The 26,700-nt window shown below is 41.9% G+C and overlaps 1 protein-coding gene across 5 annotated transcripts in view; it reads left to right on the top strand.

Moving 5' to 3' along the window:
* CPVL (carboxypeptidase vitellogenic like) overlaps positions 1-26,700 on the top strand; it is a 60,838-nt gene that overhangs the window by 20,629 nt on the left and 13,509 nt on the right. For all 5 annotated transcript variants that reach the window (XM_083468379.1, XM_083468378.1, XM_083468377.1 and 2 more), the window contains exons 4-11: positions 144-258; positions 1,807-1,865; positions 3,045-3,124; positions 4,592-4,658; positions 7,401-7,523; positions 7,927-8,058; positions 9,953-10,051; positions 11,011-11,184. In XM_083468379.1, the coding sequence (XP_083324505.1) occupies positions 144-258; positions 1,807-1,865; positions 3,045-3,124; positions 4,592-4,658; positions 7,401-7,523; positions 7,927-8,058; positions 9,953-10,051; positions 11,011-11,184 (849 nt within the window). The remainder of the gene's footprint in view (positions 1-143; positions 259-1,806; positions 1,866-3,044; positions 3,125-4,591; positions 4,659-7,400; positions 7,524-7,926; positions 8,059-9,952; positions 10,052-11,010; positions 11,185-26,700) is intronic.

The raw sequence follows: 26,700 nt of genomic DNA, 5'->3' as shown, positions 1-26,700 counted from the left end.
TGGGGGTGTCTTATACATGGAAAAATATGGTACTTATAAAGAAAGTGTTGGCATTTATTTCTCATAGTCTACCAAAATAATTCATGCATTCTGTAAATTTATGTGGGAACAGCTCCAGTTTTTCTTGTCCTTCTGGTCTCCAGGTACAACCTGAAAAAGCCCCTATCCTACTTTGGCTCCAAGGTGGACCTGGAGGAACATCCATGTTTGGCCTTTTTGTGGAACACGGACCATATGTTGTCAACAAGAATCTCACATGCAAGTGTTGTTTATTTCTATGTTGAAGGCTTCCAGCGAGATGTTAATACCAATTAATAAATGTAACCTGTTCCCTTATGGGTTTGGAATTTGTATCTTTATGCTGCTGAGCAAATTAGCGTGTCTTGCTGTAGCAGTTTGGGAAAGAATAATATTTCATCATTAATGGCATGAAATAGAAGTACCTTTTTTTTTAAAGAAAGAAATATTTCCCCTCCCCCCCAAACTAAAAATGCATTTGAAATATATTTCCTGTATTATCAGTGGCAGGTTATGGGCTGTTATAATATTAGTTCACAGACTTAAAATAATATAGAAATATGTTTTAATAAATAAATTTTTCTCCTAAGGCGACATCCATGTTATAGGAGAATGGGAGGGAAATGGATAAATAAACTGATAGAGATTTCCAGTTTTACCATTCATAGAATCATAGAGTTGGAAGGGGCCAGTGCAGGAATCTTTTGCCTGGCATGGGGCTCCAACCCACAACCCTAAAAGTCTCATGCTGTACTGACTGAGCTTTCCAGTTACAGTAGAATCCTAAGTTTATGGAGTGTGAAGCTGGCATTTGGCTGCATAATACCATAATTTTATTTCTAATATTGTTACATCAACTCAGGGCTAAAGCATTCTCAAGGATAGCTTGCTATATAAAATAGGGTACAGAAAAATAATTCAAATAATCCACCAATAAACTATAAAGCAGCCTAAACATGTTTTAATCCATCGGAAATAAATGGCCTTTCGGTTTTGGAATGTTTTCATCGCACCATTCTCCAACCTGGTATGTGACTGATAATACTCGGTTAAAAAAATACCTTTAAAATTCTCACCGCAAGTGGTATGCAATGCTTTTTACAATTACGCTTGGTGCTAACATCTATCTGAAGTACTTGGGTTTAGTTTTTTGTTTTTCTGTCTTGGTAGGAAATGCAGAACCATATGAAAATATTGTAAAATAGCCAATGCTTTGTTTAATAGCCTAAAACAAATAATAACATTATTGTAAACATTGAAATATTGATTCTATGCAGCATGTTAACAATGCAACCTTCTCATGTTGTTCAACATTGCTGCATCTTGTGATATAAAAAGAGCAAAAGATGAATTCACTACAGTAATGTGCACCGAGATAATATCAGTGACAAAGTCTGGCCCAATAAATCCATTTTTAATATATACCTTAATCACAGTAGCCATATACCTTAATGGGATGAAAAAAGTAATCACACATAATGATATAGCAGTTGGCAACTTAATGCTATATACTGTAAGCTTGTGAAAGACTGCATAGTTTTCTTCTGTGGTCTCAAAATGTTGAATAGTGGACCCTACAGTTCAAGCACACCTTGATTATTGACTTTTTGGGTGACTTTGGCATGTTAGCCTACAATCCACCTGGGAGCAAGCCCTACTACGTTCAATAGGACTTGACTGCTGAGTAGATACAGTTAGGGTCGCACTCTTTGTCCTGCTTCCTTTTTGGACTGATGCTAATGATTCAAGCTGTAGACACTCGACTCTCATTTTCTTCCGTGTTGATAGTGTCCGAACGAAAATTTCCTTGGACCTCCAAGTTTTCCATGCTCTACATTGACAATCCGGTAAGTGAACAACGGATAAGCTTCATGTTGCGTATCTAAATGTGTCCGTTGAAAAAAACGTTTGCTTGACAGGAACAATTGCCTTAACCCTTATGTTCTTGCATCTCAAAATGTCATAATTTTATCTGTTAAATGTAAGGATAGTCACTTTGTCAACAGCCCTTTTTTCCTCGACGTGGTATGGCATTTAAGAAGGATCTCGTGTAGGGGAAACATGGCTAGACAAAATCTTTGGGCAGCTACCAGGGCTAACCACTGATGTGGAACCTATGGACCCACCATGCTAGGTGCCTGGGACTGTTTCTATGCAGACATTTTTATTATTATTTCCAGTGCCCCACAATGTGTGGTTCTACCAATGAAGGAGGGGTCCCTTCAGATCTGGAACTAGGTCTGTGCTTGCTCTCTACTAACTATGTGGTGGGCTCAGGTCCAAACTAGTCATGACCCACAATATACTTCCTCTGGCTCTTTAGGTTTTATTTAAGCTGAAGCTGAATTTGGGCAGACAGAAGGGACGAGACTGGCTAACCCTTTCCCGCACTGACAGTTTTCCTGTTCAAAATCCCTCCCAGTTAAGGGGGGAAGTTATAGGAGTGAAGGTCTGAATGGAAAACACTGCCGATTGGGATGTATAATTCCACCCTTCCATTTTTGTGTGTGTGTGTGATCCTGTGTGTGATTTTAATTCAGCAGCAGCACTCTGAATTCTCTCTTCGCCTCTTTGTGGTGACTCTGGAATATATTTACTTACAATTGAAGGTTGCCTGAGAACTTGGTAGATAAATTCCTAACAGTCACCAGAAAGCTTATTTTAAACAAAGGTTGAAATATATGTCCCCCTTCCTTTATTGACAGGAAAAAATTGGAACTATTTCTGTGTGCCTTGATTTGAAAAGTGGCATGTCGCTGAATTTTCTCACATCTTGAACACTGTGCTAGAATAATCCTAACTATGCTAGAATAACGAAAATGAGTCTTATTAAAGTAAGGTTCACAAGCTGCATGTCTGGAGGAATCCAGATCTTCTAATGGACTAATTGCAAAAACAGGTTTTTTAACTCCATTTGCAACTGTAGGAGAAACCATATACCTAACAGAATATCATTTTGCTTGATGTCAAAAACAGCAGTGAAGATAATTGTTCCACATATATTTTATATTCTCTTTTGCTATCAGGTTGGAACTGGCTTCAGTTTCACAGATGATGACGCAGGTTATGCAGCGAATGAAGATGATGTAGGAAGAGATTTGTATAGGTAAATCAGTCGATACAAGTTGCATTTTCTTCTGCTAAGCTTTTGAAATGCACCCGAAAAGTCAGCGCTTGCTGACACCTTCTAGAGAGCTTTCGAAATATTTATATAGTAAAATGTTCTTTATCCCCTTCTCATTTTAAGGAAATGATTATGTAAGCATTGGGTGAGATCATAGACTCGTAGAATTGTAGAGTTGGAAGGGATCACATGAGTCATCAAGTCCAGGAATCTTTTGCCCAACATGTGGCTGATCCAGTGTTACTCATACTCAGAGTAGGCCTTGGAAATTGATGGACTTAATTACCGTAACATCAGTCCATTGATTTCAGTGGGTCTTCTCTGAGTATGATTTAGTTCAGGGGTCAGCAAACTTTTTCAGCAGGGGGCTGGTCCACTGTCCCTCAGACCTTGTGGGGGGCTGGACTATTTTTTTTTGGGGAGGGGGGAATGAACAAATTCCTATGCCCCACAAATAACCCAGAGATGCATTTTAAATAAAAGCACACATTCTACTCATGTAAAAACACCAGGCAGGTCCCACAAATAACCCAGAGATGCAATTTAAATAAAAGGACACATTCTACTCATGTAAAAACACGCTGATTCCCGGACCATCTGCGGGCTGGATTTAGAAGGTGATTGGGCCAGATCCGGCCCCTGGGCCTTAGTTTGCCTACCCATGATTTAGTTGGATATTGCCCTTGGCATCCGGACTTAACAGAACGTTGTGTGCATGTTTTCAGATGCAGAGAATAGCACAGTAGAGAGCTTTTAAACATCCCTTTCCAGACAGTGGTTTTGTTAAGTAATATACGTGCAGTTTTCCCTCATTCTTGAGAGACATCAATCAATACATCTGTCTGATTTCATCTGCCTCTTTATAGATTCCCCGTTTTTTTTTTATGCATCCCTCTCCTCTCCTTACAGCCTTGATGGTTGTGTGGGAAAGGTGAGTTCATTCTGAATAAGAATGATGCTTGGTAACAGAGATGGCAGAAATGCAGACTGTGTCTTCCTTCAAGGTGGAAAATTGGAGTTTCATGGCCCAAGCAGAAATGATGTCACGTGTCTTCCTGCTTGTCTCCTCCCCAAGAACCTGTACATATTGCAGCAGAAAATGTCTCTGTTTAAGCACTGTATCTGCAAGGAGCATTTTAAAAAGTGTGCTGAGACTTCTGCATATTTTTAAATTAATATAACTGTGTAATAGATTGTGTATGTTGGGATGAGATTAATGCTGTGATGCTTCACTGTAGTTCTATTTTTGAGACAAAATGTATTTTGTGGCTGAAGGATGATGTCACACTTGCCTGTGACCATATTTTCACGAGTGAATGTCAGCCTGCTTCTGTTGAGGTGCAGCTGCCGAATAAGTTAGCAAACTTTCATTTTCATCACTACTATGACATTTGACTACAACCATTCTTAGTGCAGATATTTTTACCTGTACTTCGTCTGTTATTTCAGTGCCCTCATCCAGTTTTTCCAACTCTTTCCTGATTATCAGAAAAATGACTTCTACGCAACAGGAGAAGTAAGTTCAGATAACTTTTAATTCTTGAACTGTGTAACTTGTGAACGTGAAGATCGCTGAAGAGAAATTAAGGAACTTTTTGTGGATTATCCTAAAGCAGAGGTGGACCTGTCCGCCCTCTGCCCAGTTGGATTTAATTTTAAATTACATTTCCTAGATACAGGCACATCTATCAACATACTTTGGATGACAGTATGTTTTATAATTAGTAAAATAATGAAAAATAATATCTATAAAACAGCCAGCAGGGGGAGCAGAAAGGACCAGAACAGACCCTTCCAGATTAAAAAATGTGTTGTTACCTAGCGATTTTCCCAGCCCCAAAGTACATTTTCTGGTAGATAACTTTGGCCTCAGCAGTTAGTCTGGCAGTGTTTCTTTTAAAAATTAAGAGCTTAGGTATTTCTAGAGGAGCTTTTCTCATTGATCCTTGCTTTGGTACTGAATTTGATTTCAAAACCTATCCTCCCCCCAAGAGAGAGAAGGGAACCTCTTTGGTATTGCAACTAAAAGCTATCTGTTGCTCACTGCCTCTAACAACTTAAGCAGAGCCCCTCTTTCTTTGATACTAACTGCTAACACGTGTGACATTCTAGTCAAGAGATACTGCTTTCATTACAGCTTTGTTCTACGAGTCTCCTTTGTCTCTGAAGATGTAGATCCCATCTTGATTTTTCTGGCAAAGAAAGCTTCTTTAATTTTTTGCTAACAGAGATACTTGTCTAGGAAAGAAATCTGCAGTGTGGGGTGGGAGAAAAGAGAGTCGGATTTCATGGTGCTTTTTGCCTGTGGAGACCAGGGATCACCTTCTTGGTTTCACATCATAAAAAGCCTCCTAAGAAAGGAACGGTGGAAGGGGCTTGAAACAAACAGTTGCTGTGCAGCCTTGTGAAGAGTGAAAGGTCAGCTCTTCATTGGCAGAAATTGAGACAAAAGGCTTGAATATGCCTAAAGAGGCTGAGAGTATTAGTATATGCTCCTTTGTATATGCTTATCTTGCATTAAGTTATATGTTACCATATCGTCTGCAGTGCACTTGATACCTGCAGTTTGGACTGGGTTACCAATATGCAGAAGCGCTAAGAGATCCATGGATTAAGCCCTTCCCCATCTGTTGCCCCTTGTTCCCTATGTCTTCATTTTCGCTGAGTTGGTTGAAGGTTTCTATTCTTATCCCTCTCCCCTCATTGATCAAGACCTTTGGCTGCGCCTCTCTCCCAACACCTTCCTTGATTACTCTTCAGATGGCTTGTAATAGCTTCTGGTTACCTGCTAAATCTTTCCATTCCAAGCCCTAGCCGCATGTTACCTCCAAAGTATGATTGAAAGTCATGGTTCAGAGGCGGCCTAGGAAAGCAGGCTGCGAATATAGCCTGGAAGAGTGCTCTATCCAGCCTAATGGCACATTCGTACTTAGGAGTGGCCAGCACAATATTGCAGCTCATTGATTCATTGGTTTTGTAAGTTCATGGGTTATTCCAGCGTTGCAAACATTATTGAGCCGGTTGGATACATGTACCTTGGAAGTCGAACGGATTCTGTTGCGGAAGTCTGTTTGACTTCCAGAACATTCAGAAACCAAAGCCCGGCTTCTGATTGGCCGCAGGAAGCTCCTGCAGCCAATTGGAATCCACAGAAGCCCCGTCGGACGTTTGGCTTCCAAAAATAGTTTGCAAACCGGAACAGTCACTTCCGGGTTTGCAGCATTCGGGAGCCAAAACATTTGAGAACTAAGCTGTTCGAAAACCAAGGTAAGACTGTACTAGAAACGAAAAGACTTTGATTACAAATTTAATTAGTGTTCTCAGTTAAAAGGTTGAAGGATTTTTTTAAAGAAAATCATTTAGGCAGGAATCCAGTTGGTACACACAGAATGTCTTTTGAGCCTTTGCTAACAGGAGAGGGGAGGTAAATTTTGCCCATTTGCTGTCTCTTTTGCACCATCCAGAACCCAAAAATCAACTTGGGAGATATTCCCTAACATGTAGAAGGGGGTTGGGAGGGGAGAAGATGAATCAGAATAAATACCCCGTCCTCTATGAGCTCCTTCTATGAGCTTAAGAGCACGAATTCTATTGATTACTTACAGCCTTAATAATGAAAACTAGCAGGTGTGAATCAAATATTTTAGATGCAATCATACTGCATAAAAGCATTTATCCTTGGAGCACGATACTAACTCGCCTGCATGCACAAACCTCTTGTGTTTATGCTTTTTGCTGCTGCCAGATTGTTAGTGGCCTCCCATTGAAAGTCCCAATCATCTCCTTCCTGAGAGGAGTGGCTATCAAAAGTATGGGACATTGCACTGTCAGAACATCCAACACATGTATGGAGAGTCCTTAACAGTTCATTAAAAATAGATCTTTTTATTTCACATGGTATAAGATCTTATCCTAACGTAAACTCAGTTGAACAGCCCACTAAACCCCAGATGAAAGTGTGGAGACGCTTTATGGAGAACTGAATTGACACACACACACACACACACACACACACACACACACACCCTTTTCAAAATATATGATAGTTGAATGCGTTATTGTATTCTCAGCTTTCAGGTTTTCTTCCCCATTGTATTTTCATTTTATTTTTTCTATTTCTGCATGCAATTTGTATTGACTACACCTATCACTTTTGATGTATTTTGTATGTGATTATATCAATAAACAGAATTTTTAAAAATGTATAAAAGCTATTCACACTACCTTTTTGTTTCACTGTTTTCTTCATTATCACTAGTCCTATGCAGGGAAGTATGTGCCTGCCATCGGCTATTATATCCACACGCGTAATCCTACGGCAAAGATAAAGATCAACTTTAAGGGTGTTGCCATTGGAGATGGTCTCTGTGACCCTGAATTGGTAAGATTTCTCCATATTGTGTTTAATTAATTAATTATTATTATTATTGTTATTATTATTATATCAGAAGTGGATTGTGATTCTCAAATTGCGGGGAAAGGATAACGGAAGAATGAAAAAAAGAGTATTGTTCCATGTAACTTTCTAATTTCACTAAAACTTTAATTAGTTTGCCACATGTTTCTTAAGAGCAAATTAGCTGCGATCCTGCAGGGAACTAGACTGCTTATAAATGCCACCGAAGTTTTATTGCAGCCTTGGCAAACTATTTAAAAATTGGAAGCATGTTTTAAAAAAATAGATAAATCTCTGCTAATGCACTGCCTTTTTTTTTTAAAATGGCATTCTAGAAGATTAGAATAATCTAGACTAATATCGCCGAGTTTCTTGATTCCCTTTGCAGATGTTTGGTGGCTATGCAGAATTGTTATATCAAATTGGCTTGTTGGATGAGAAGCAGAAGGCGTTTTTCCGGCAGCAGACTGATCTGGCAGTAATCTACATCCAGCAGAAAAAATGGAGAGAAGCCTTTGAAGTACGTATTAGAGGCCCACATGCTGGCCTCCAGCAATTAAAACCATCTGAAGAGAGTAAGGGGGTCAGAAGGAAGCAGAATGGAGGTCACAAGCTCTGCGCTGGAGAAAGGTGTCCATTTATATTGCAGCAGAAGGGCAAAGAGAGGGAGAACTAATGGAGAGAGAAATCGCCGTCCAATGTTTCTACAAAATTTACCTTGGCCTCTTTTCAGAATTGAGTGCTGTGGCATATGTTTACATAGGCATCTCTTTCATGAATTGGTTTAGTTTTTCTAAGTCTGTGCTTGTATGCCCTAAAGGTTTAGCTTATCCCCAGGAAATCAGGAAAGATGCAGTCGTGGAACTCGTTGCATATGCTTGAACACACGCCTGAAACCTTTCTATATCCATGAATAATGGCTCCAATTTTTAACCCCCACCAAAAGAGTGGAAGGCGAAAACAGCAGCACACACTGTGGGCTGGCGTTTTGCTCTGAATTTGCGGTGTTTTGTGTTTCCCGCGCAGTGATGTCACGAAGCAGCCTTCGGATGTGTGCAGCAGTAAGCCGCTAATGAGTTACTTACTGCAATACAGTGCATTTGACAGAATAATTTGACTAATTTTAGAAATAACCTTTAAAATGCATACAACTGTGTGGCTTGTATTTCCTCCCCTTGGGAAGATCCACCATGCTGACTTATATTCTCAGCATTGCAGTTTAGATCCATGCTACACATTAGCTTCCTAATAATAGTAATAATAATTCTATTATTTACATGCCGCCCATCTGACTGCGTTGCCCCAGCCACTCTGGGTGGCTCTCAACATGATATTTTAAACGCAATAAAACATCCAGCCATTGAAAGCTTCCCTGAAAGCCTTCAGATTTCTTCTAAAAGTCAAATAGTTGTTGCTCTGTTTGACATCTGATGGGGAGGCGTTCCACAGGGCAGGTGTCACCAGCGTCGCCTTTACCCGGGGGTTTAAGGGGTGTGGAGCACCCCGGAGCCAAATGCCCCAGGAACTTTTAGAGGGGAGATCTGTTCACTGTGGATGGGTGCAAGGAAGGCGTGCAAGCCCAGGTGAGGGCGTGGAGGACCCAGTGTTGTGGGCGCCGCACGGTGGCTCTTCTGCCTCCGCCCAGCACTGCGGGCGGACCTTTTCCTTTCCGCGTCCTGCCCATTCCTTTCCTTGCTGTGCTGCTCCTCCTGCGCCATCAGGCAGCTTGCCCAGGTCTGTCCCGTCCTGCGGCGCCGCCCTTGTCCTCCTGCAGCAGCGGAGCCCAGGAGGGAGCAGAGTGGCGGCAACAGGCCAGGCAGCCTCCCTCCCTCTTGCGCCGACTGTTTCCTTGCCGTGCTTCTCCTCCCGCGCCACTGGGCGCTCTGTGTAGCACTGCCCAGGTCTGTCTTATCACGCGACGGCACCCTAGTCCTCCCGCAGCAACAGAGCCCGGGAGGGAGTGGAGCGGCGGCAGTTGTTACAGGTGAGCAATTTCTTCCTCCCCTAAAGACGGCCCTGAGTATCACTGTTGAGAAGGCCTTCTGTCTGGTTCCCTGTAGCTTCACATCTTGCAGTAAGGGAACCGCCAGAAAGCCCTCGGAGCTGGACCTCAGTGTCCAGGCAGGACAATGAGAGTGGAGATGCTCCTTCAGGTGTGCAGGGCCATTCAGGGCTTTGAAGATCAACACCAACACTCTGAATTGTGCTTGGAAATGTCCTGGGAGCCAATGTAGATCCTTTAGGACCGGTGTTATATGGCCTTAATATTTCATTGCTCAGGTACACTCTACAAAGCATCTCCTTGCTACTCGTAGCAAACTGAATTATGCCGAGCATTGCGGTTCCTTAGAATGTTTAACCCAGCAGAAACCATATTTTGAACCGTGTTTCTTTCCATGGCTCTCTTCCTCCAGGTGTTTGATGTTCTGTTGAATGGCGATGAAATTGGAACTGCTTCCTTCTTTCAGAACGCCACAGGGTGTAGCAACTACTTCAACTTCATGGAGTGCCAGGTAAGCCACCCTTAGACTAGGCATTCTGGTAATGTGCTTTCGAAGGTATGGAATTAACTTGGGCTACTTCTCTATCAAAAGCAATTGGAAATGGTGGTAACAGTACTGGAGCATGGGCAAACAATCCCTCCTCCCTTTCCCCCCTTTTGTTGTTTAAATCTCAGCATATGCTTAAGGTCAAGGGACGAGTGGGATGTTTTGCACCTGGTGCCAAGGTAACATGAGGAGGTCTTTAGCATTGTGCAAATACTGCAGATGATTCACCTAGGATGTGCCTGTCTCTCCACCCAACAGCTGGAGAGAAAAAGGAAGGGTTCCCCCCTACCACCCCATGAAGATTAGGTCTATCGGTGGCTATTGGCCTGGTGGCTAAATGGAATTTCAGTATTTAGAGCTGCTGAGAGAGTGCTTTTGCCTTCATTCTCTGCCTGTAAACTTTCTAGAAGCATCCAGCTAAGCACTCTTAGAAGCCAAATGTTAAGACTAGTTTGACCTTTTCCCTGCAAGTTTCTCCCCCCTAAGTTCTTATGGGAAATAGTGCAAGATGAAGCAGTTTCCCTAAGTTAAAACTTGATATTGTGTTGCCTGCATGGGACATTGTTTAATGCAAGTAAACTCAGTCTGGCACAGTGACAAATTAATGTGGCTGTACATTTTCACCAACAGCAAACCTTTTCCCCCCTTTCTTGTTTGATCAATTACCAAATGCCACCAGTTTTCATGACCTGCTGGGATTTTCCCCTTATGAAACTAATAGACTTGAACACTTTAAATTGCTTCATAATTTCAGACTTAACTGACCCCTGCAGTTTCATGTTTAACACAATCCCCACTTATGCGGTGTTTTGCATGCTTCAGTGCTAGGTAGGATATTCCTGTACACGAATAACTAGGGAATATAATTTTATTGTGTTGATTTTTTGTAGCCATTTTTATCTTTTTCATCTTTTGTTTAATAGGAACCTGCAGATCAGGAATACTTTGGACAGCTGTTAACATTGCCAGAAATAAGGAAGTCGATCCACGTTGGCAACCTGACATTTCATAATGGCTCCATGGTTGAGAAACATTTGCTTGAAGATGTGATGCAGACAATAAAACCATGGCTGGCTGTTCTAATGGATAACTACAGGGTAGGTAGGCTGCCAAGCCCAGCCTCTTAAATTTAAGAACCTGCAGAACTGCCTTAATTCATTATTTTCCAAATATTTAACCTCCGAATTTTTAACACCTACTCCCTGTTAAGTACTGGGACACGGGTGGCGCTGTGGGTAAAACCTCAGCGCCTAGGACTTGCCGATCGCATGGTCGGCGGTTCGAATCCCCGCGGCGGGGTGAGCTCCCGTCGTTCGGTCCCAGCTCCTGCCCACCTAGCAGTTCGAAAGCACCCTTAAGTGCAAGTAGATAAATAGGTACCGCTGTATAGCGGGAAGGTAAACGGCGTTTCCGTGTGCTGCTCTGGTGCCGGTTCGCCGGAGCAGCTTCATCATGCTGGCCACGTGACGCGGAAGTGTCTGCGGACAGCGCTGGCCCCCGGCCTCTAGAGTGACATGAGCACACAACCCTAGAGTCTGTCAAGACTGGCCCGTACGGGCAGGGGTACCATTACCTTTTACCCCTGTTAATTTGTGGGTGAACATATCAGACTACACAGCGATTCTTCAAACAGCTCTTGTTTATTCACAGGCCAGAACAGAACTGAACTGAAGGGTTCAGCCAGCCTGCTTATATAGAGCTCCACTAGAACACAACAGTAACCATTTTCTGTAACTATCCAATCACTGAACGTCACTTTCAATCCCTTATTTGCCTATGTGGAACCTGAGTGAAAACTATCTACAGTATCCCCCTGCCCAGGGTGAGAACTTCAGTACATAACACTCCCGACTTCTAATCAGCCATCCCTAAAACAGAACCAGAACAGTTTTAGCAATTCAGTGATAATCAGTGTTGCAGCGATGTGTGACTTCAGTGAGATTAGCTGATGAACTTTGCATTTCAAACCTTTACCCAACATTGGAGACGATAGCTTTGTGTTATAGCATGTAAAGTATCTGTTTTTTTCTGGCATTCTTTTTTTTTGGGGGGGGGGGTTTCAGACTTGGTTAGTAGAGGTGATGAAGTCCTCCGCTGGAGACTGTAGCACCTCAGTTCTCAAGTGTATATGTTGCAGGGACTTTTCCCCGTATAAAACACATAGCATTTCAAGAGAGCTAACTTTCGAAACAGGTGAAATACTTCTGCACCAGTGGTTGAAGTCCTCATCTACAGGACAACATTGCATCTTAGCAACTGTATTTGTGCTTGAATGTTTTGCTCTTCCACAGCACCTGTTCAGCTTTAGCCAGCAGATCAACTGTATTATATGTGTTATTATTTTTATATATTTATAAAAGTATTTCTGTAGAGTCGTACCTTGGAAGTCAAACGGAATCCGTTCCAGAAGTCCTTTCGACTTCCAAAATGTTCAGAAACCAAAGCACGGCTTCTGATTGGCTGCAGGAAGCTCCTGCAACCAATCGGAAGCCCCGCCGGACGTTCGGCTTCCAAAAATAGTTCGCAAACCAGAACACTCATTTCCAGGTTTGTGTCATTCGGGAGGCAAAACATCTGAGTACCAAGGCGTTCAGGATCCAAGGTATGACTTCATAAAATATCAGGATTGTGTACTACAACGAAATACAAAATGCCATTAAAAGCAATGCTTTTAATCTTTGGTGTGCCTGGCCTATCAAAAACAGACAGAAACAGCTGTATAGGCCTGTTGGCATAAAAAGATCCTCAAGAGAGACAGCAGCAAGGCTGTCTGCCAAATCTCTGCAGTGAGAATGTTCTTTAGCATAGGACTGGTGACGCTACATGTCTGACTTTGTAGTTGAGGCCAGTCACGCCCCTGTAACATGCTAACAGCACTCTTCCAGATAATCTCCTTGATTGATCTGTGATATAATGGCTCAGGTAGACCGTAAGGCATGGGTAGGCAAACTAAGGCCCAGGGACTGGATGTGGCCCAATTGCCTTCTAAATCTGGCCCGCGGACGGTCTGGGATTCAGCGTGTTTTTACATGAGCAGAATGTGTCCTTTTATTTAAAATGCATCTCTGAGTTATTTGTGGGGCCTGCCTGGTGTTTTTACATGAGTAGAATGTGTGCTTTTATTTAAAATGCTTCTCTGGGTTAATTGTGGGGCATAGGAATTCGTTCATCCCCCCCCATAATAGTCCGGCCCCCAACAAGGTCTGAGGGACAGTGGACTGGCCCCCTGCTGAAAAAGTTTTCTGACCCCTGCCATAAAGTATACTGGGCCCAAGTTGCTCAAAACCCTGAACCTGGCCTGATAGCCTATGGGAAGTCAGTGATATTTCAGGAGTTCCCATAGGCAAGTCTGTTGCTGTTGTAAAACAATAGAGGCTTGCCATTTGTTGCTTTTCTAAGTGCTGCCCCATGCGGTCAACTAGAGCTATCTAGTAATGAGAGTAGATATGGGAGCAGATTACTTGCTTCTTACTTCCTGACCTAGTTTGGTAAGCCACTTGTGGTGTTTAAAAGACTACACAGAAATGTCCTAAATGATGAAATGAGTAACTTTATTGACTTTTTAAAATTAAATTCCACATGCCACTGAAATTAATCTTAAACAACTTAAACTGATTGAAGACTGTGGTTAACAGTCATGGCTTTCTTCCAGAGAATCCCTGGAATGTGTAGCTTTGTGGGATGCTAAGACTTGTTTGCTGGGAATCTCTAGCCCTTCGTGTAACTTTTGATTTTTAGCATTCCGTTAGATGGGCCCACAACAGTTGCGCAGGCATAAAAGTGGTTTAAATTTCTAGTGTACACGTAACCTTAGAAAATATTGAAGAACGTACCTACTGCAGCAGCTTTACATATATATATATATGGTTAGATGCTGTAAGACACAACCAGTATTGGTCTGTGACTGTAATTTGTTCAGTTTTTATGCTGAATTTTAAATTGTTGTCACATGCCCTGGGACCTGCTGATGAAGGGCATGTGACAACAACAACAACAACAACAACAACAACAACAACAACAACAACAACAGGACAGTGGTTGTAGCACAAAAGAGAGGTATGCACATCCCATTTGCTGTAGCCAGTCTGAAAGTTACTCACATCTTGTGATCTTTGGAGTTCACATGTAATGTATTGGCTAGTTTGCATTGTATATCACATGCGGGGGGGGGGGGCATACGGAGCCACTCATTTCTACCTCAATAATATTGCAATGGTTTGGAATGATAACTTACTTGCATGTCAAGCTTAATGTTCACATGTGACATGGCTTGGGGCAGTTTTTGCAGTAGCCAGAACATCTCTGCAAGACTGAGCTATCTAACCCTCTTTTGGTCTATGGCAGGAGTCACTTCACATCCCATACCAGTGCCTAACCACATGGTAAATGTAGCATTTTGATCTGAACTATATTGGGAGGGTGAGGACCAGTCCAAGTTGAAGCACTCTCCTTTTCTACGCACTGGAGGTTTGGCTGTTTTGGAAAATCCAGACTTTTTCCTAAGGCAAAGGATTGTTGTTGTTGTTATTTCTATACCACCTTATACCGTATTTCTATACCACCCTATGGATGTGCCCTTTGAAGCCCTCCATGCCAGAAATTAATAATTTCAAACCAAAGTAAGTTTGGTACGAGGAAGTGCATGGCGTTTTCTGGGAAGTGGTCAATAGGCCCATCATACTTTTTGTTGGATTGAAGGATGTGTTCCTTTTAGGATACGTAAAAAGAAACAAAAGAAACTTCTTTGTCTTCTCGCTCAACCAAAGCCAGATGGGGAATAATACTACTCATAATTCATTGTACGGGATTTGTGAAGGATGCGGCATGGCGTGTGGTAGCTGCCATGATAGATGCTTCAGCCTACTGACCTTTTGAAAGAGCGCAATCACTTATAGATTAAGAGCAGCATGCTTGGTGCTTAGAAATGCTGTCAGGAGTGCTTCAGAAATTCTGTTTATGGCACTCCTGTGTCTAGGTTAAACTGTTTGCTATGCTTCCTCCAACCCCTCTATCTTCCTTTAGCAATTTAATAAGGAATTATGACAAATAATAGAAAATGGAAAACACTGTGTTAATGGCATGGCCTCTTAGAAATCTGGCACCATTATCCTTGGTTGTGTGTTGTGTGGCGATTAGTCTTGTGCAGTCCTTTTTGTATTTAGCAGAATTTGGTATTTCTCAGCAGTAGAGAAGATGCTTGGTTGCCAATGGTCCCAGTTTCAACCCTTGGCATTTTTGGATAGCGCTGGAAAAAACCTGCTGGAAACTACGGAGAGCTGGTGCCAATCAATGTTGACAAGTGCTCTTCAGCCTTGTAGTCCTGGTGTTGTTGGGTTGCAGATGCCATCATCCCTGAGCAGTAGCTAAGTTGTTTTATGGAATTATGGGAATTGCAGTTCAACCCCAACTAGGGATCAAAGGTTGAAAAACACTAGCGTAGGCAGTACTGGACCCAATGGGCTCACTCACTTTATTATTTTTTTAGGTATTTAAATAAATAAAAATAAACAAAATCTTTAGGTTTTGGAAGCTTTATTACAAGTTTTGATTCAGTTGGCCATCTTTTCTGCAAGGCTATTTAAACATTTACTAGGACTCCTGAAGGGTCTTTCTAAAACTAGAAAGAGGAATTTGTCTTAATTAATAGGAAGGAAGCTCATTTGAACATAATCAATTTGACTTTACCTTATAAATTGCAACATTGGTGAGGTTGCACTTCCTCCTATGAATTAGGTTATTGGCAAGGGGAAACTGCTGGATCCATCTCTGCTTCTGGCATCCTTGAAAAGGAGTTGGACAGTTACAGCTTTCCCTGGGAAAGTAAGATCTTTCCATTATCAGCCTTGTTTTGGACTAGACTATTGGCAATACGCTGTATGTGGGATTGTCCTTTGGAAAATTTCAGAAAGTACATCAACTTGTTAATGAGGAAATGCTGCACCAAGAAAGCAAATATTGATCACACTTAGCTTAGAGAACTTCATTGGCTCCTAGTTGGCTTCCAGACACAATTCAAAGTACTTGTGTTGATCTTTGGCATCCTAAATGTCTTGGATCACTATACCTGAGGGAGAATTTAAGTGTTATTAGTTGAGATAGCAATAGAGGCTGTGCTTCAGGTGCCTGACCACCACCAATGATACCAAGACTTCTCTGGAGAAGATGATCAAAAATCTATATGGCACCATTCCTCTTTTTTCTTACAAAGCAAATGCTATTTTACTGGGTTATGGTTTTTTTAAACATGTGATTCTAAATATTTATATTGTGTGGAATTGACTCTGTTAGCTGTAATACGTACTTTTTAGTGGAAAGCCAGGATATAAACATTTTGAAAACATAGTGAGAAGCAGAAAAGTGGGAAGGATATTTATTCCCCGTTTGTCTGCTCTTCTCCAGAGATCCCTCAAACTTTCTACGAAATGCCAGAATTTTCTTCTGTTCCTTGATTGATACCTTCCTGTTATTCACCGTAGATACATTATCTGGGCTTCAAAGGGTGGAAAGCTCCTTTTGAAAACTTTCCCATTGCTTAGGAACCTGGATATATTTCTTAACTCAGCTATTTATGTGCTTGTTTATGTTTCTGAGCTTTGGCTCCATTCCCTCCCAGTTTGTAGTTGTGGGATTGTCTCAAGCTGCCTTTTTCCGCTTTAATTTTGGTTTAAAAAACACACCAAAAAAAAAACCCCTAATAAAATGCAGCTGTTACTGAAACGCTTAGATATTTTATCAGGTTTTCCCATCAGATGTGTTGCAGTGTCACTGGTGAGGAAATATTACACCAGTAGGTTCAGGCAATGAACAAAACATGGCACATGTGCAAACTGGCCATTTCTCAACTCTCATCTACAACATTGGCTCCTTTGTTCGTAACAAAGCTGAGGGAAAGACCTCTGTTACATCCCACACATATCCCGTTTTTCAGCCTTCAAAGATTGGCTTCTTTTACTTCCACTGAAAGAGTGACATTATTTCTTCAACATAACGTGGTGTTGCTTCATAAAATAGAGGCAGCCCAGTAGCCTAGTGATGACAACTGTTTTATCCATTCTAAAACCAGTCACATTACATTTCTATAACACGTTTTACACTACAGTAATTGTCACACATTTTTCCCTCACGCACACTCGCTCAGACACGATGGGCATCTCCCCCCCCCCCCATTTCCCTGCGTAATAGTAGATTTGTGTGATTGCACCCCTATTTGTCAGATGCAGAGTGCTAAAAAAGATTTGTGGGAGGAAATCGTAATACGGGATCACAAATCAGCTGGGCTTTTGCTTCTGAATATCAAATGGTTTTTCAAACTTGGGTCTCCAGCTGTTTTTGGACTACAGCTCCCATCATCCCTAGCTAATAATAATAATAATAATAATAATAATAATAATAATTTATTATTTATACCCTGCCCATCTGGCTGGGCCTCCCCAGCCACTCTGGGCGGCTTCCATAGAAACCAAAAATACACTAAAAGATCACACGTTAAAAACTTCCCTGAACAGGGCTGCCTTAAGATGTCTTCTGAATGTCAGGTAGTTGTTTATCGCTTTGACATCTGCTGGAAGGGCGTTCCACAGGGCGGGCGCCACTACCGAGAAGGCCCTCTGCCTGGTTCCCTGTAGCTTTGCTTCTCTCAATAAGGGAACCGCCAGAAGGCACTCAGCACTGGACCTCAGCGTCCGGGCAGAACGATGGGGGTGGAGACGCTCCTTCAGGTATACTGGAGCAAGGCCGTTTAGGGCTTTAAAGGTCAGCACCAACACTTTGAATTGTGCTTGGAAACGTACTGGGAGCCAATGTAGGTCTTTCAAGACCGGTGTTATATGGTCTCGGCGGCTGCTCCCAGTCACCAGTCTAGCTGCCGCATTCTGGATTAGTTGTAGTTTCCGAGTCACCTTCAAAGGGAGCCCCACGTAGAGCACATTGCAGTAGTCCAAGCGGGAGATAACCAGAGCATGCACCACTCTGGCGAGACAGTCTGCAGGCAGGTAGGGTCTCAGCCTACGTACCAGATGGAGCTGGTAAACAGCTGCCCTGGACACAGATTTGACCTGTGCCTCCATGGACAGCTGCAAGTCCAAAATGACTCCCAGGCTGCGCACCTGGTCCTTCAGGGGCACAGTTACCCCATTCAGGACCCGGGAATCCTCCACACCTGCCCGCCTCCTGTCCCCCAAAAACAGTACTTCTGTCTTTTCAGGATTCAACCTCAATCTGTTAGCCGCCATGTTAGTAGGTCAGGGATGATGGGAATTGTAGTCCAAAAACAGCTGGAGATCCAAGTTTGGGAAACACTGGTTTAATCAAACCATGGTGTTATCAAACACTACCTCTTCTTGAGTGGGCTTGGCCTTTGTTGGATTATATTCGAAACAAATTTGACCACTTAGCTCTTCAGTGAAAAAATATGTCTGTTTCTTCAAGAAGAGCCATATTGGTGATAAACCAATGAGAATGTTCCTCTAATTCTTTCTTTCTTTTTAAAGCATCCATTTGGAAATTACTGTGGTCATTTGTTGTTATCGCTCAGCACTGTTATCTGCCAGCCTTTCTAGGTTATAGAAAAGTATTTTAAGAAAAATGTTTAATGCCTACAAGAAGAGAAACCAGAAGTCTCATTGTGCAAGCAGATATCTATTGTGCAAGTAGATATATATATATATATAATTTCCAGAAGGAATTAAATGAGCAAAGATTTCATTTGCAAGGCAAAAATTGGGTATGATTTGTGCAGGACTTTCTTAAGTTCCATACCATGACAGGGTCTTGGTAATAATTGGATGAGATATTTTATCCCAGGAAAGAGGCTTTGGCTTAGAATTCTTTAACTCTAATAAAACCTTTGATGTTTGTGGATCCTGTGAATATATTTTTGTTAGTATCAGATTTTGCTATATCTACTGATTTAAACCTGTCTTGCCCCAAAAGGAGTTGGGCAACACCGGAAAGGTTAACTTGCCTTAGGTTAGAACTCAGTCCTACAGTATTTAAGATTGCATCTAGTTCAGAAATTGTGGCAGGCACTGTCACTTATCATTAAACAGCTCATTAAATCCCAGCTAATTGCATCTTTGTTCCTGCATTTTAAAGTCTTCCTGTGCCAGCCCTTAACTACCTCACTAAAATTTTACCATTTGTACCCACACAGTTAACTTCATTAGCTTATTCTAGCACAAGTAAAACAAGAGTTTTAATAAGATTTTGTTTTGTACAAATTGAAGGCAGAGTGTTCGAAATCTGCTCTACCTGGTAGCCTGAGTGACTTAAAATCCACAAGTAAAGTAGTGCGTATTTGAAATGTTCATGACATGTTTATATTTTTTGTAATGTGTTTTGTTTTCTGTGTTGTTTCAGAGCTTTTAAACAGTTTTGTTGTGATCTACATCATACCCTCCAACACCCCAGTGGCAAAATCCAGGACACATTCTTCTGGGACACTATCTTCCCATTTTTTCTCACAAGAGAATGGCGACCATTTTGGACGCCATAATCTTGAGCAATTTCACATCACAATTCCCCCCCAGAAAAAGTGCCTTTTTCGGCACGGTGCCCTAAAAGGTGTTTTGGGGGCGCCACACAAGATTGCAGGCCTGAAAAAGAACTGGGGGGGGGGGAACAATCATGGTGTGAAATCGGCAAGATCACAGCATCCAAAATGTTATGCCATGCTGCCATGGCAGCCATTTTGTGACTGCTGCCCACAACATTTCCACAAAATTCAAAATGTTCTCAGTCACATTCATACTATTCTTTATGTCTAACTTTTTGCTTATTTTGTTTTGCCCCTTTGTTCCTTTTCCACTTCAGTTCCTTTCAGTGTCTGGGAAAACTAGGGTTTCATGTCACAATTAGCCCACATCTACTGCTTGGAACGGGGAAGTTTGCTGCTGACCCAAATTTCCCTGTTTCAAAGAGGCTTTTATGGGGGAAATCCTTGTATCCTTTCTTTGGAATTTAGTTTATATCACCTTCCTCGCAGAAAGCATGCCAGCAAGCCAAAGACATGAGCCACCCGCATGAGAACATTCTTTCTTAAACTGTTCATTCATGTAATCCACAAGTCTTAATCCCTTTCTCTTCTGTCTAGGTTTCTTCATCTGCAGTGTTTATTTGTGGCAGCAATTGAATTTAATCGGCTACATGCTACTCTCTGCATTGGCCATGCTACTTTCCCCCTTCTGCTTTTGTCGAGAATGCTTAGCAAAAGTAGGTGGAGAAAATGTAGAGGCTGATAATTATAGGGCCTTGGCAGTGGGAAAAGGCACAGCCAAGAATAAGAGGATTGTCTTTTTTATATTTTGGAAAATTTAATGATATTGGAAAAGTTGAAAAGTACAGATTTGTCAACCTATCTCTCCTTCCCAGTAATCCTTTCATGAGTTTACTGGGAATATTCAGGTTGCTCCCGATTTTGTCTTCTCGTAGCATGGTCACAGTGAGTTGCCAACATGCAGGTAGAGGACCAGGAGGATAGGCTTCACTGGCTTTTGTGTATTTGATAATGTCACTGCTTTGCACAATATAGATTTACTTAATACAGGGATGTTTAAGCTCTGGGCCACACCACAGGCCTGATTAGGGCCACCAGGCCTTCCCAGTTGACCCATGGCGCCATTTTAGCTAAACCCTGCCCACCTGTCTTAATAAGTTTTGGTTTGTTTCACTACGCAGTTGTATTTATGGCTTCTAAAATGCTGTCAATTTCTGCATTTCTGGTGGCCGGATCTTTTATGCTCCAGTGCTTAACACAATGGGTAGCCAGTGTTCAGGTTTCCTTAATCAGGGAAGGTAGTATTAGCGGTATTCCACCACTAGTGCTTGGTTAAAGCCCCAGTATGAGGCAGCCACACTTGTGCTATAGCTAAATGAGCAACTGGAGGGATGGTGCAGTTAGGAATGGAATACCTTGAAGTAGCCTCAAATGTAGGTCATATCTGCTCCTGATAAACAAAGAAAATGGAGCCCCAAGCATTCAGTGGTGGAGGTTCAGTAAAACATCAAGCTCCATTCCTGGTTTACATAAATCTCTCTTGGCCATTCCATTTGCCAAGACTGCGATTACCTCAGGTTTCTTGGCCACTGCTACTAGCACAGAAGTTATGGCAAATTTGTAAAACATGTCTCTGTACCTCCTGTCGGCCATTATGTCTTATTTTTCTTGTTTCTTTTACGGTGCTCCCTGCAACATGTAGAAGAAAAATTAGCCCATCTTATTGTTTAGCTGTCCCAAAAGAAAAGAGCGTGTGAGGAAGGGATTGGCTGGGAGACAGACTCTTCTTCCATCTGGTATATGAGACTGTACTCCAGAATCCCAGGGGTAATCTAAAGAGATCTTCTTTTGATGGTTTACTGTAGCCCTGTGGGAGTCCTTTCCCCCTTCCTCTGCTGATTGACAGGGATGAATTGTATCCTTAGATAACTCTGTGCAAGAATGCAGATGTTGCATGCCATGCTTACATTTCAAATCCTGAAATATAACACACAGTTTTTCAAAATCTAGAGAATAAAATGCTTGGTACCTGCATAGGCTAGTTACTTGTTACAAACAGCAAAAGGGGAAAATGTTCAGATTATTATACAGTGGTACCTTGGGTTAATAGGGACGCAGGTGGCGCTGTGGGTTAAACCACAGAGCCTAGGACTTGCCAATCAAAAAGTTGGCAGTTCGAATCCCTGCAATGGGGTGAGCTCCCGTTGCTCGGTGCGTGCTCCTGCCCACCTAGCAGTTCAAAAGCATGTCAAAGTGCAAGTAGATAAATAGGAACCGCTCCAGCGGGAAGGTAAATGGCGTTTCCATGCACTGCTCTGGTTCACCAGAAGCAGCTTGGTCATGCTGGCCACATGACCCGGAAGCTGTATGCTTGCTCCCTCAGCCAATAAAGCGAGATGAGCGCCACAACCCCAAAGTTGTCCACAACTGGACCTAACGGTCAGGGGTACCTTTACCTTTTACCTCAGGTTAAGTACTTAATTTGTTCCGGAGGTCCATTCTTAACCTGAAACTGTTCTTAACCTGAAGCACCACTTTAGCTAATGGAGCCTCCCGCTGCTGCCGCACCTCCAGAGCACGATTTCTGTTCTCATTCTGAAGCAAAGTTCTTAACACGAGGTACTATTTCTGGATTAGCGGAGTCTGTAACCTGAAGCATATGTAACCAGAAGCGCATGTAACCCGAGGTACCACTGTACTGTAAATGAATACAATCTGTATCAACTAGTGATGTATGAATAACTGATATGTTCCCTTTCCAGAAATTGCACCATTAATGACCGTTAGCTTTGTTAACTCTAATGAATTTCTGCTCTGAAGAAAAATAATTCAATAGGCCATACTGCCTTTGTTTCTACCCGCTGCTTTTGAAAGATGGCTGTAGCTGTTTAAAATGACGGTACTGCCCCAGCCTTTTAGCTGGGGTGGGGTGGGGAACATCTGTAATTGTCTTCCTTGAAGTTGTCCAATGGGATTTTGGTTTATTTTGTGGAGTGCTCAGAATCGAGATGGCAGCTAATTAGGATCATGGCACCGGCCAGGACATCTTAAGACTGCTCTTCAATCATCATTTCCTCTTACAGGAAACCACAAAATATTGTAGATTAAGGTCACCGGGGAAAAGATCAAAAGTTTGTCTGCATAGGAAACATAGTATAATTGTATAAGGACCAAACAGTAAGGATGGAGCTGGTTTTAAAAACAGGATCTAGAGTTGCAATTTATCACACATCTTATATGCGCCTCTTGCAAGAACCTTGAGGTATTTGAGATGATATGCTTCAAATTCTTTTTAATGAGTGGTTATTCCATTCATCAGATCTCCCAAAGCTGTTTGTTTGAATTTAGAAACAGCTGCAGTTTAAAAGCAGAAACAGAAAAACAGATTAACACTACTGTTATGTATTCAGTGGTCTGTGTTTGCCTGAGCTTGAGTCTGGACTAAGAATTCTGAGACCCTGTGTTCTGATTCGATACATGATATCCAATAACAGAACATTTCAGGATTTGGGCCTCTGCCATTGGACCTTAAACTCTGAGTTACGATTCGCAGCTTGGAAGTTTAGACAGCCAATCATGTTGGGAGTGGGAGTGGCCCAGGCCTTCAGAAATGTATATAAGCAGTTGCTTTGCCCCTGTTGTCCAGTTCTGCTAGTTCAGTAAAGGTTTTTGCTGTTATCACTGTGTCTTGCGTTGTGGGAGCCCCACCTACACTTCAACTACCATACCTAAATTGAGCTCATTACACAATGTGCATAGCAATTAAAATCCCCATAGACTTTTGAAGCTTGCATTCATGTTTTTATGCCAGAATAAATATTATAGCTGATTCTGTATTTAGACTTGTTCATTAACATTATAGTAATTATTACAATGCTTGGTGGCTATTTGAACTGGTCTTCAATAAAACTGCATTTCTAATGGGTGGTACTTGAAGTAGACCCACTGAAATCCATTACTCAAGTCCATTAATTTCATTAGGTCACTTCTGTGTATTATTATTGCATGTTATCCAATGTTTTCAGCGCAAACAAGAGAACTTTAATTTCCAACAAGACAGAAATTAAGGGATTTTTCATCATGGTTTAAGCATATTTATCGTGATGCAGCCATCGTCAGTGGAAGGTGGAAAAAAATATAGGACTTCTTCCTTCCACTCTTCTCATATGTTGCTACAGAAGCTTTCTTAATGCTAGGAGTATGATTTGGGGGACAGTCCTGCAATAAATTACACCGGCATTAAAGTCAACCTGCGTGGCCTGCCAGTATCCTGTTGGCGTAAAATTAGTCAAGCTTTTGAAGTTTGGCAGAAATCGTTTGCACTTTACTGAAATTGCTAGAAGTCTGTGTGGTTTGTGTCCCTGTAGGATGTCCTCCCACCAACAAGTGCGCACACACTCTTAGTCCCTATAAAAAATGAGAAATATAGATACAATGCCAATTACATGTTACTTCTAGGTTTGTAGAGCGACGGATACATAGCCTGACCAAATTGGGTTGTACTGTTTTTACTGCGCTGTGTCCTACCCTAAGACGGGTAATTGTAATTATTCCCATACTGTCGAGCGTAACAGCTGCAGAAAATTTTTGCAGAGGCCATGGAGAATCAAGGTCTTTGAGGCATAGCTTCTTCATATAAACAGTGCAATTATTTTATTTGAGCTAGCTTGGGCGAGTCTTACAGAAAAGGCTTTTAACCCCACCAGGATTTTTTAGTAACAAAGAATTAATAGTTCATAGGAAACATGTGTGCGTTGCAGTCGTACAAAGGGCTCTATCTTGGCTTGAGCCTGAACAGTCTGCTGTGAGATCCCAACTGATACAAAACATATATGCTGTTTGGGTATGGGATTTAAAGAGAAACTTAAACCAGCTTTGTGGGATGGAATATGTTTTTACACCAATCACACGTTCCCCCTTTTTCTAGTTAAAAGAAAAAAGAAAAAAGAAATCCAGTGTTCATTCTGATGGAATCTTTACGCTACATCTTCTTTTTCCATTTGTTGAGCTAAAGTCTAAAGTTCTTCCTGTTAGAATCTACCAGGGCAGTCTCCCCGGAGTATTTTTTAGTAAGGCTCCCTCTTTCCATTCATGGTGCATTGTTTCTCAAAAACCATACCCAGTGATTTGCACCTATAGACTATGCACTCTTGCGCTAGAGATTTTGTTTTTGCTATTGCATATGTAATGAAATCTATTGTTGCTATGGTTTCTATATTTTCTATTATTTCTATTCTTGTTAAGTCACCTTTGGCTAATGCATGAAGTTATAAATTTTGTACATGAAGTGTGCATTAGATTACCATCCTATATGTTACTCGATACTGATTTCTGTTTGTTGACAGTGATCCATTATTATTATCTTGTATGACTGTAGTTTAGTACCAAAGGTTGACTGCATCAGGTTTTGTAAAGATTGGATAGGCTGGAAGACTAATACGAGTTGCATCCATAAATTCATAAGATTGTAGAGTTGGAAGGGACCCTGAGGATCATCTAGTCCAACCCCCTGCAGTGCAGGAATATGCAGCTGTCCCGTATGGGGATTGATTGAATCTGCAAACTTAGCGTTATCAGCACCATGCTTCAGCCAACTGAGCTATTCAGCCTGACCAGCACTAAATTGGACATATTGGATTAAATAGTCCTTAATGGTCTTTCAGATTTGAACACTGAGCTTGTGCTTTAACTTTCATGTATGAGATGAAGGGATCAACTATGTCCGGTTGATTAGCCAAATTGCTTCCTCTCACCCTTTTGCAAGCAATGTCGAGTTATTTGTGCTCCTTCTCTCATTACTTTTAGCATGGGATGTGCGGGGTATGTTCAGGGAAGTTTTTAATGTGTGACATTTTAATGTATTTTTAATCTTTGCTGGAAGCTGCCCAGAGTGGTTGGGAAAACTCAGCCAGATGGGCGGGTACAAATAATAAATTATTATTATTATTATATGTGTTTGTATGTGATTGGATTCTTGAGTGTTCTTTTTGAGCTCAAATGCCCAGCCATTTCTGAGACATAGAGGGCTATGGCTATCTTTAATCCTATCTTCTTGTGAACACATTTTTTATTTTGTTTACTTATATATTTATAAACCACATATAACAAGGTAGTGTAAAGATAAAAATACATTGCCACAGTAGCAACAGTAGAAACATCAAGAACACCAATGATCAAAAGTAGCTGAATAACCAATCAGATTGGACATGGTGGTGAACTTTCTTGAGGGCAAATTCAGGCAGTTCAGAATATGAGCAGTTCTTTATCTGTTGCCTTGCTGAATGGGCAGGAGAAGGCTTGCTTGAAGTAAACGCCATAGCAGGAAGGGGAGTGTGGATCCTGAGTATCAACAAGAAGCTGCCCAGATGATGCAGGCTGTTGTCCTTTACGGCTCCTGCATCTCTACCAGATGAGGAGGGCAAGTGCCTCACACTCCTTGTGAGGCCTCCCTAAATGGCCAAAAGTTGGGAACCTTTGCCTGTGTTGGGATACTGCCAGGGAGACAAAGTCCATCATGGCCCCAAGCCGTCTGCCGGACGATCCATCGATCTCCTGTAGGCACGCAGTATCAGCAATTAGTGACATGAGTTTCTAGAAAATATCTTGCCACATTCTAGAGCTCATGCACACTCTATCAGCAGATAATGCACAGCAAAAGTCACACTCAGGAGAGCATTATTTACAAGCTTTAATCAGCGTTGATCAGAACAAAGAAAGACATGACTGCCTGCGTCAGTGTCTCCAGACACAGAGAGAGAACGAAAGCAATAGAAAACATAAACTTCCTGTGAACAGGAAATACGCAGACTCTGTGACTCACAGCCTGCTCCCTTTTAAGGTGGAACGGAAATATCCTAACAGCCTGGTCTGTAAGTGGGGCTGAGTTCTGCTTATTGGATTTCACAGCTGCAGCCTGAAATTGTACATCCCAGAAACAGATGCATCACCCAGACTCCTGCTCCTCTGTTTCCCCCCAGGTCTTAGACTTCTTTGTCCCAGGTGTAATGGCTGTGCTCCAAGCTGAGGCTTATATTTCCCCATCAGACTAACGTGGTCTCTGTCCTTGATTTTTGGCTTTTGCTTTGTTATACAGGCTGTTTAGGATCGGTTCTGTGAGACT

The sequence above is a fragment of the Podarcis liolepis genome, assembly GCF_965112155.1.
Source record: "Podarcis liolepis genome assembly, chromosome: 12".
Classification (NCBI taxonomy): domain Eukaryota; kingdom Metazoa; phylum Chordata; class Lepidosauria; order Squamata; family Lacertidae; genus Podarcis; species Podarcis liolepis.
Note: the sequence above shows the minus strand (reverse complement) of the source record. Positions and strands in the feature narration are given on the sequence as shown.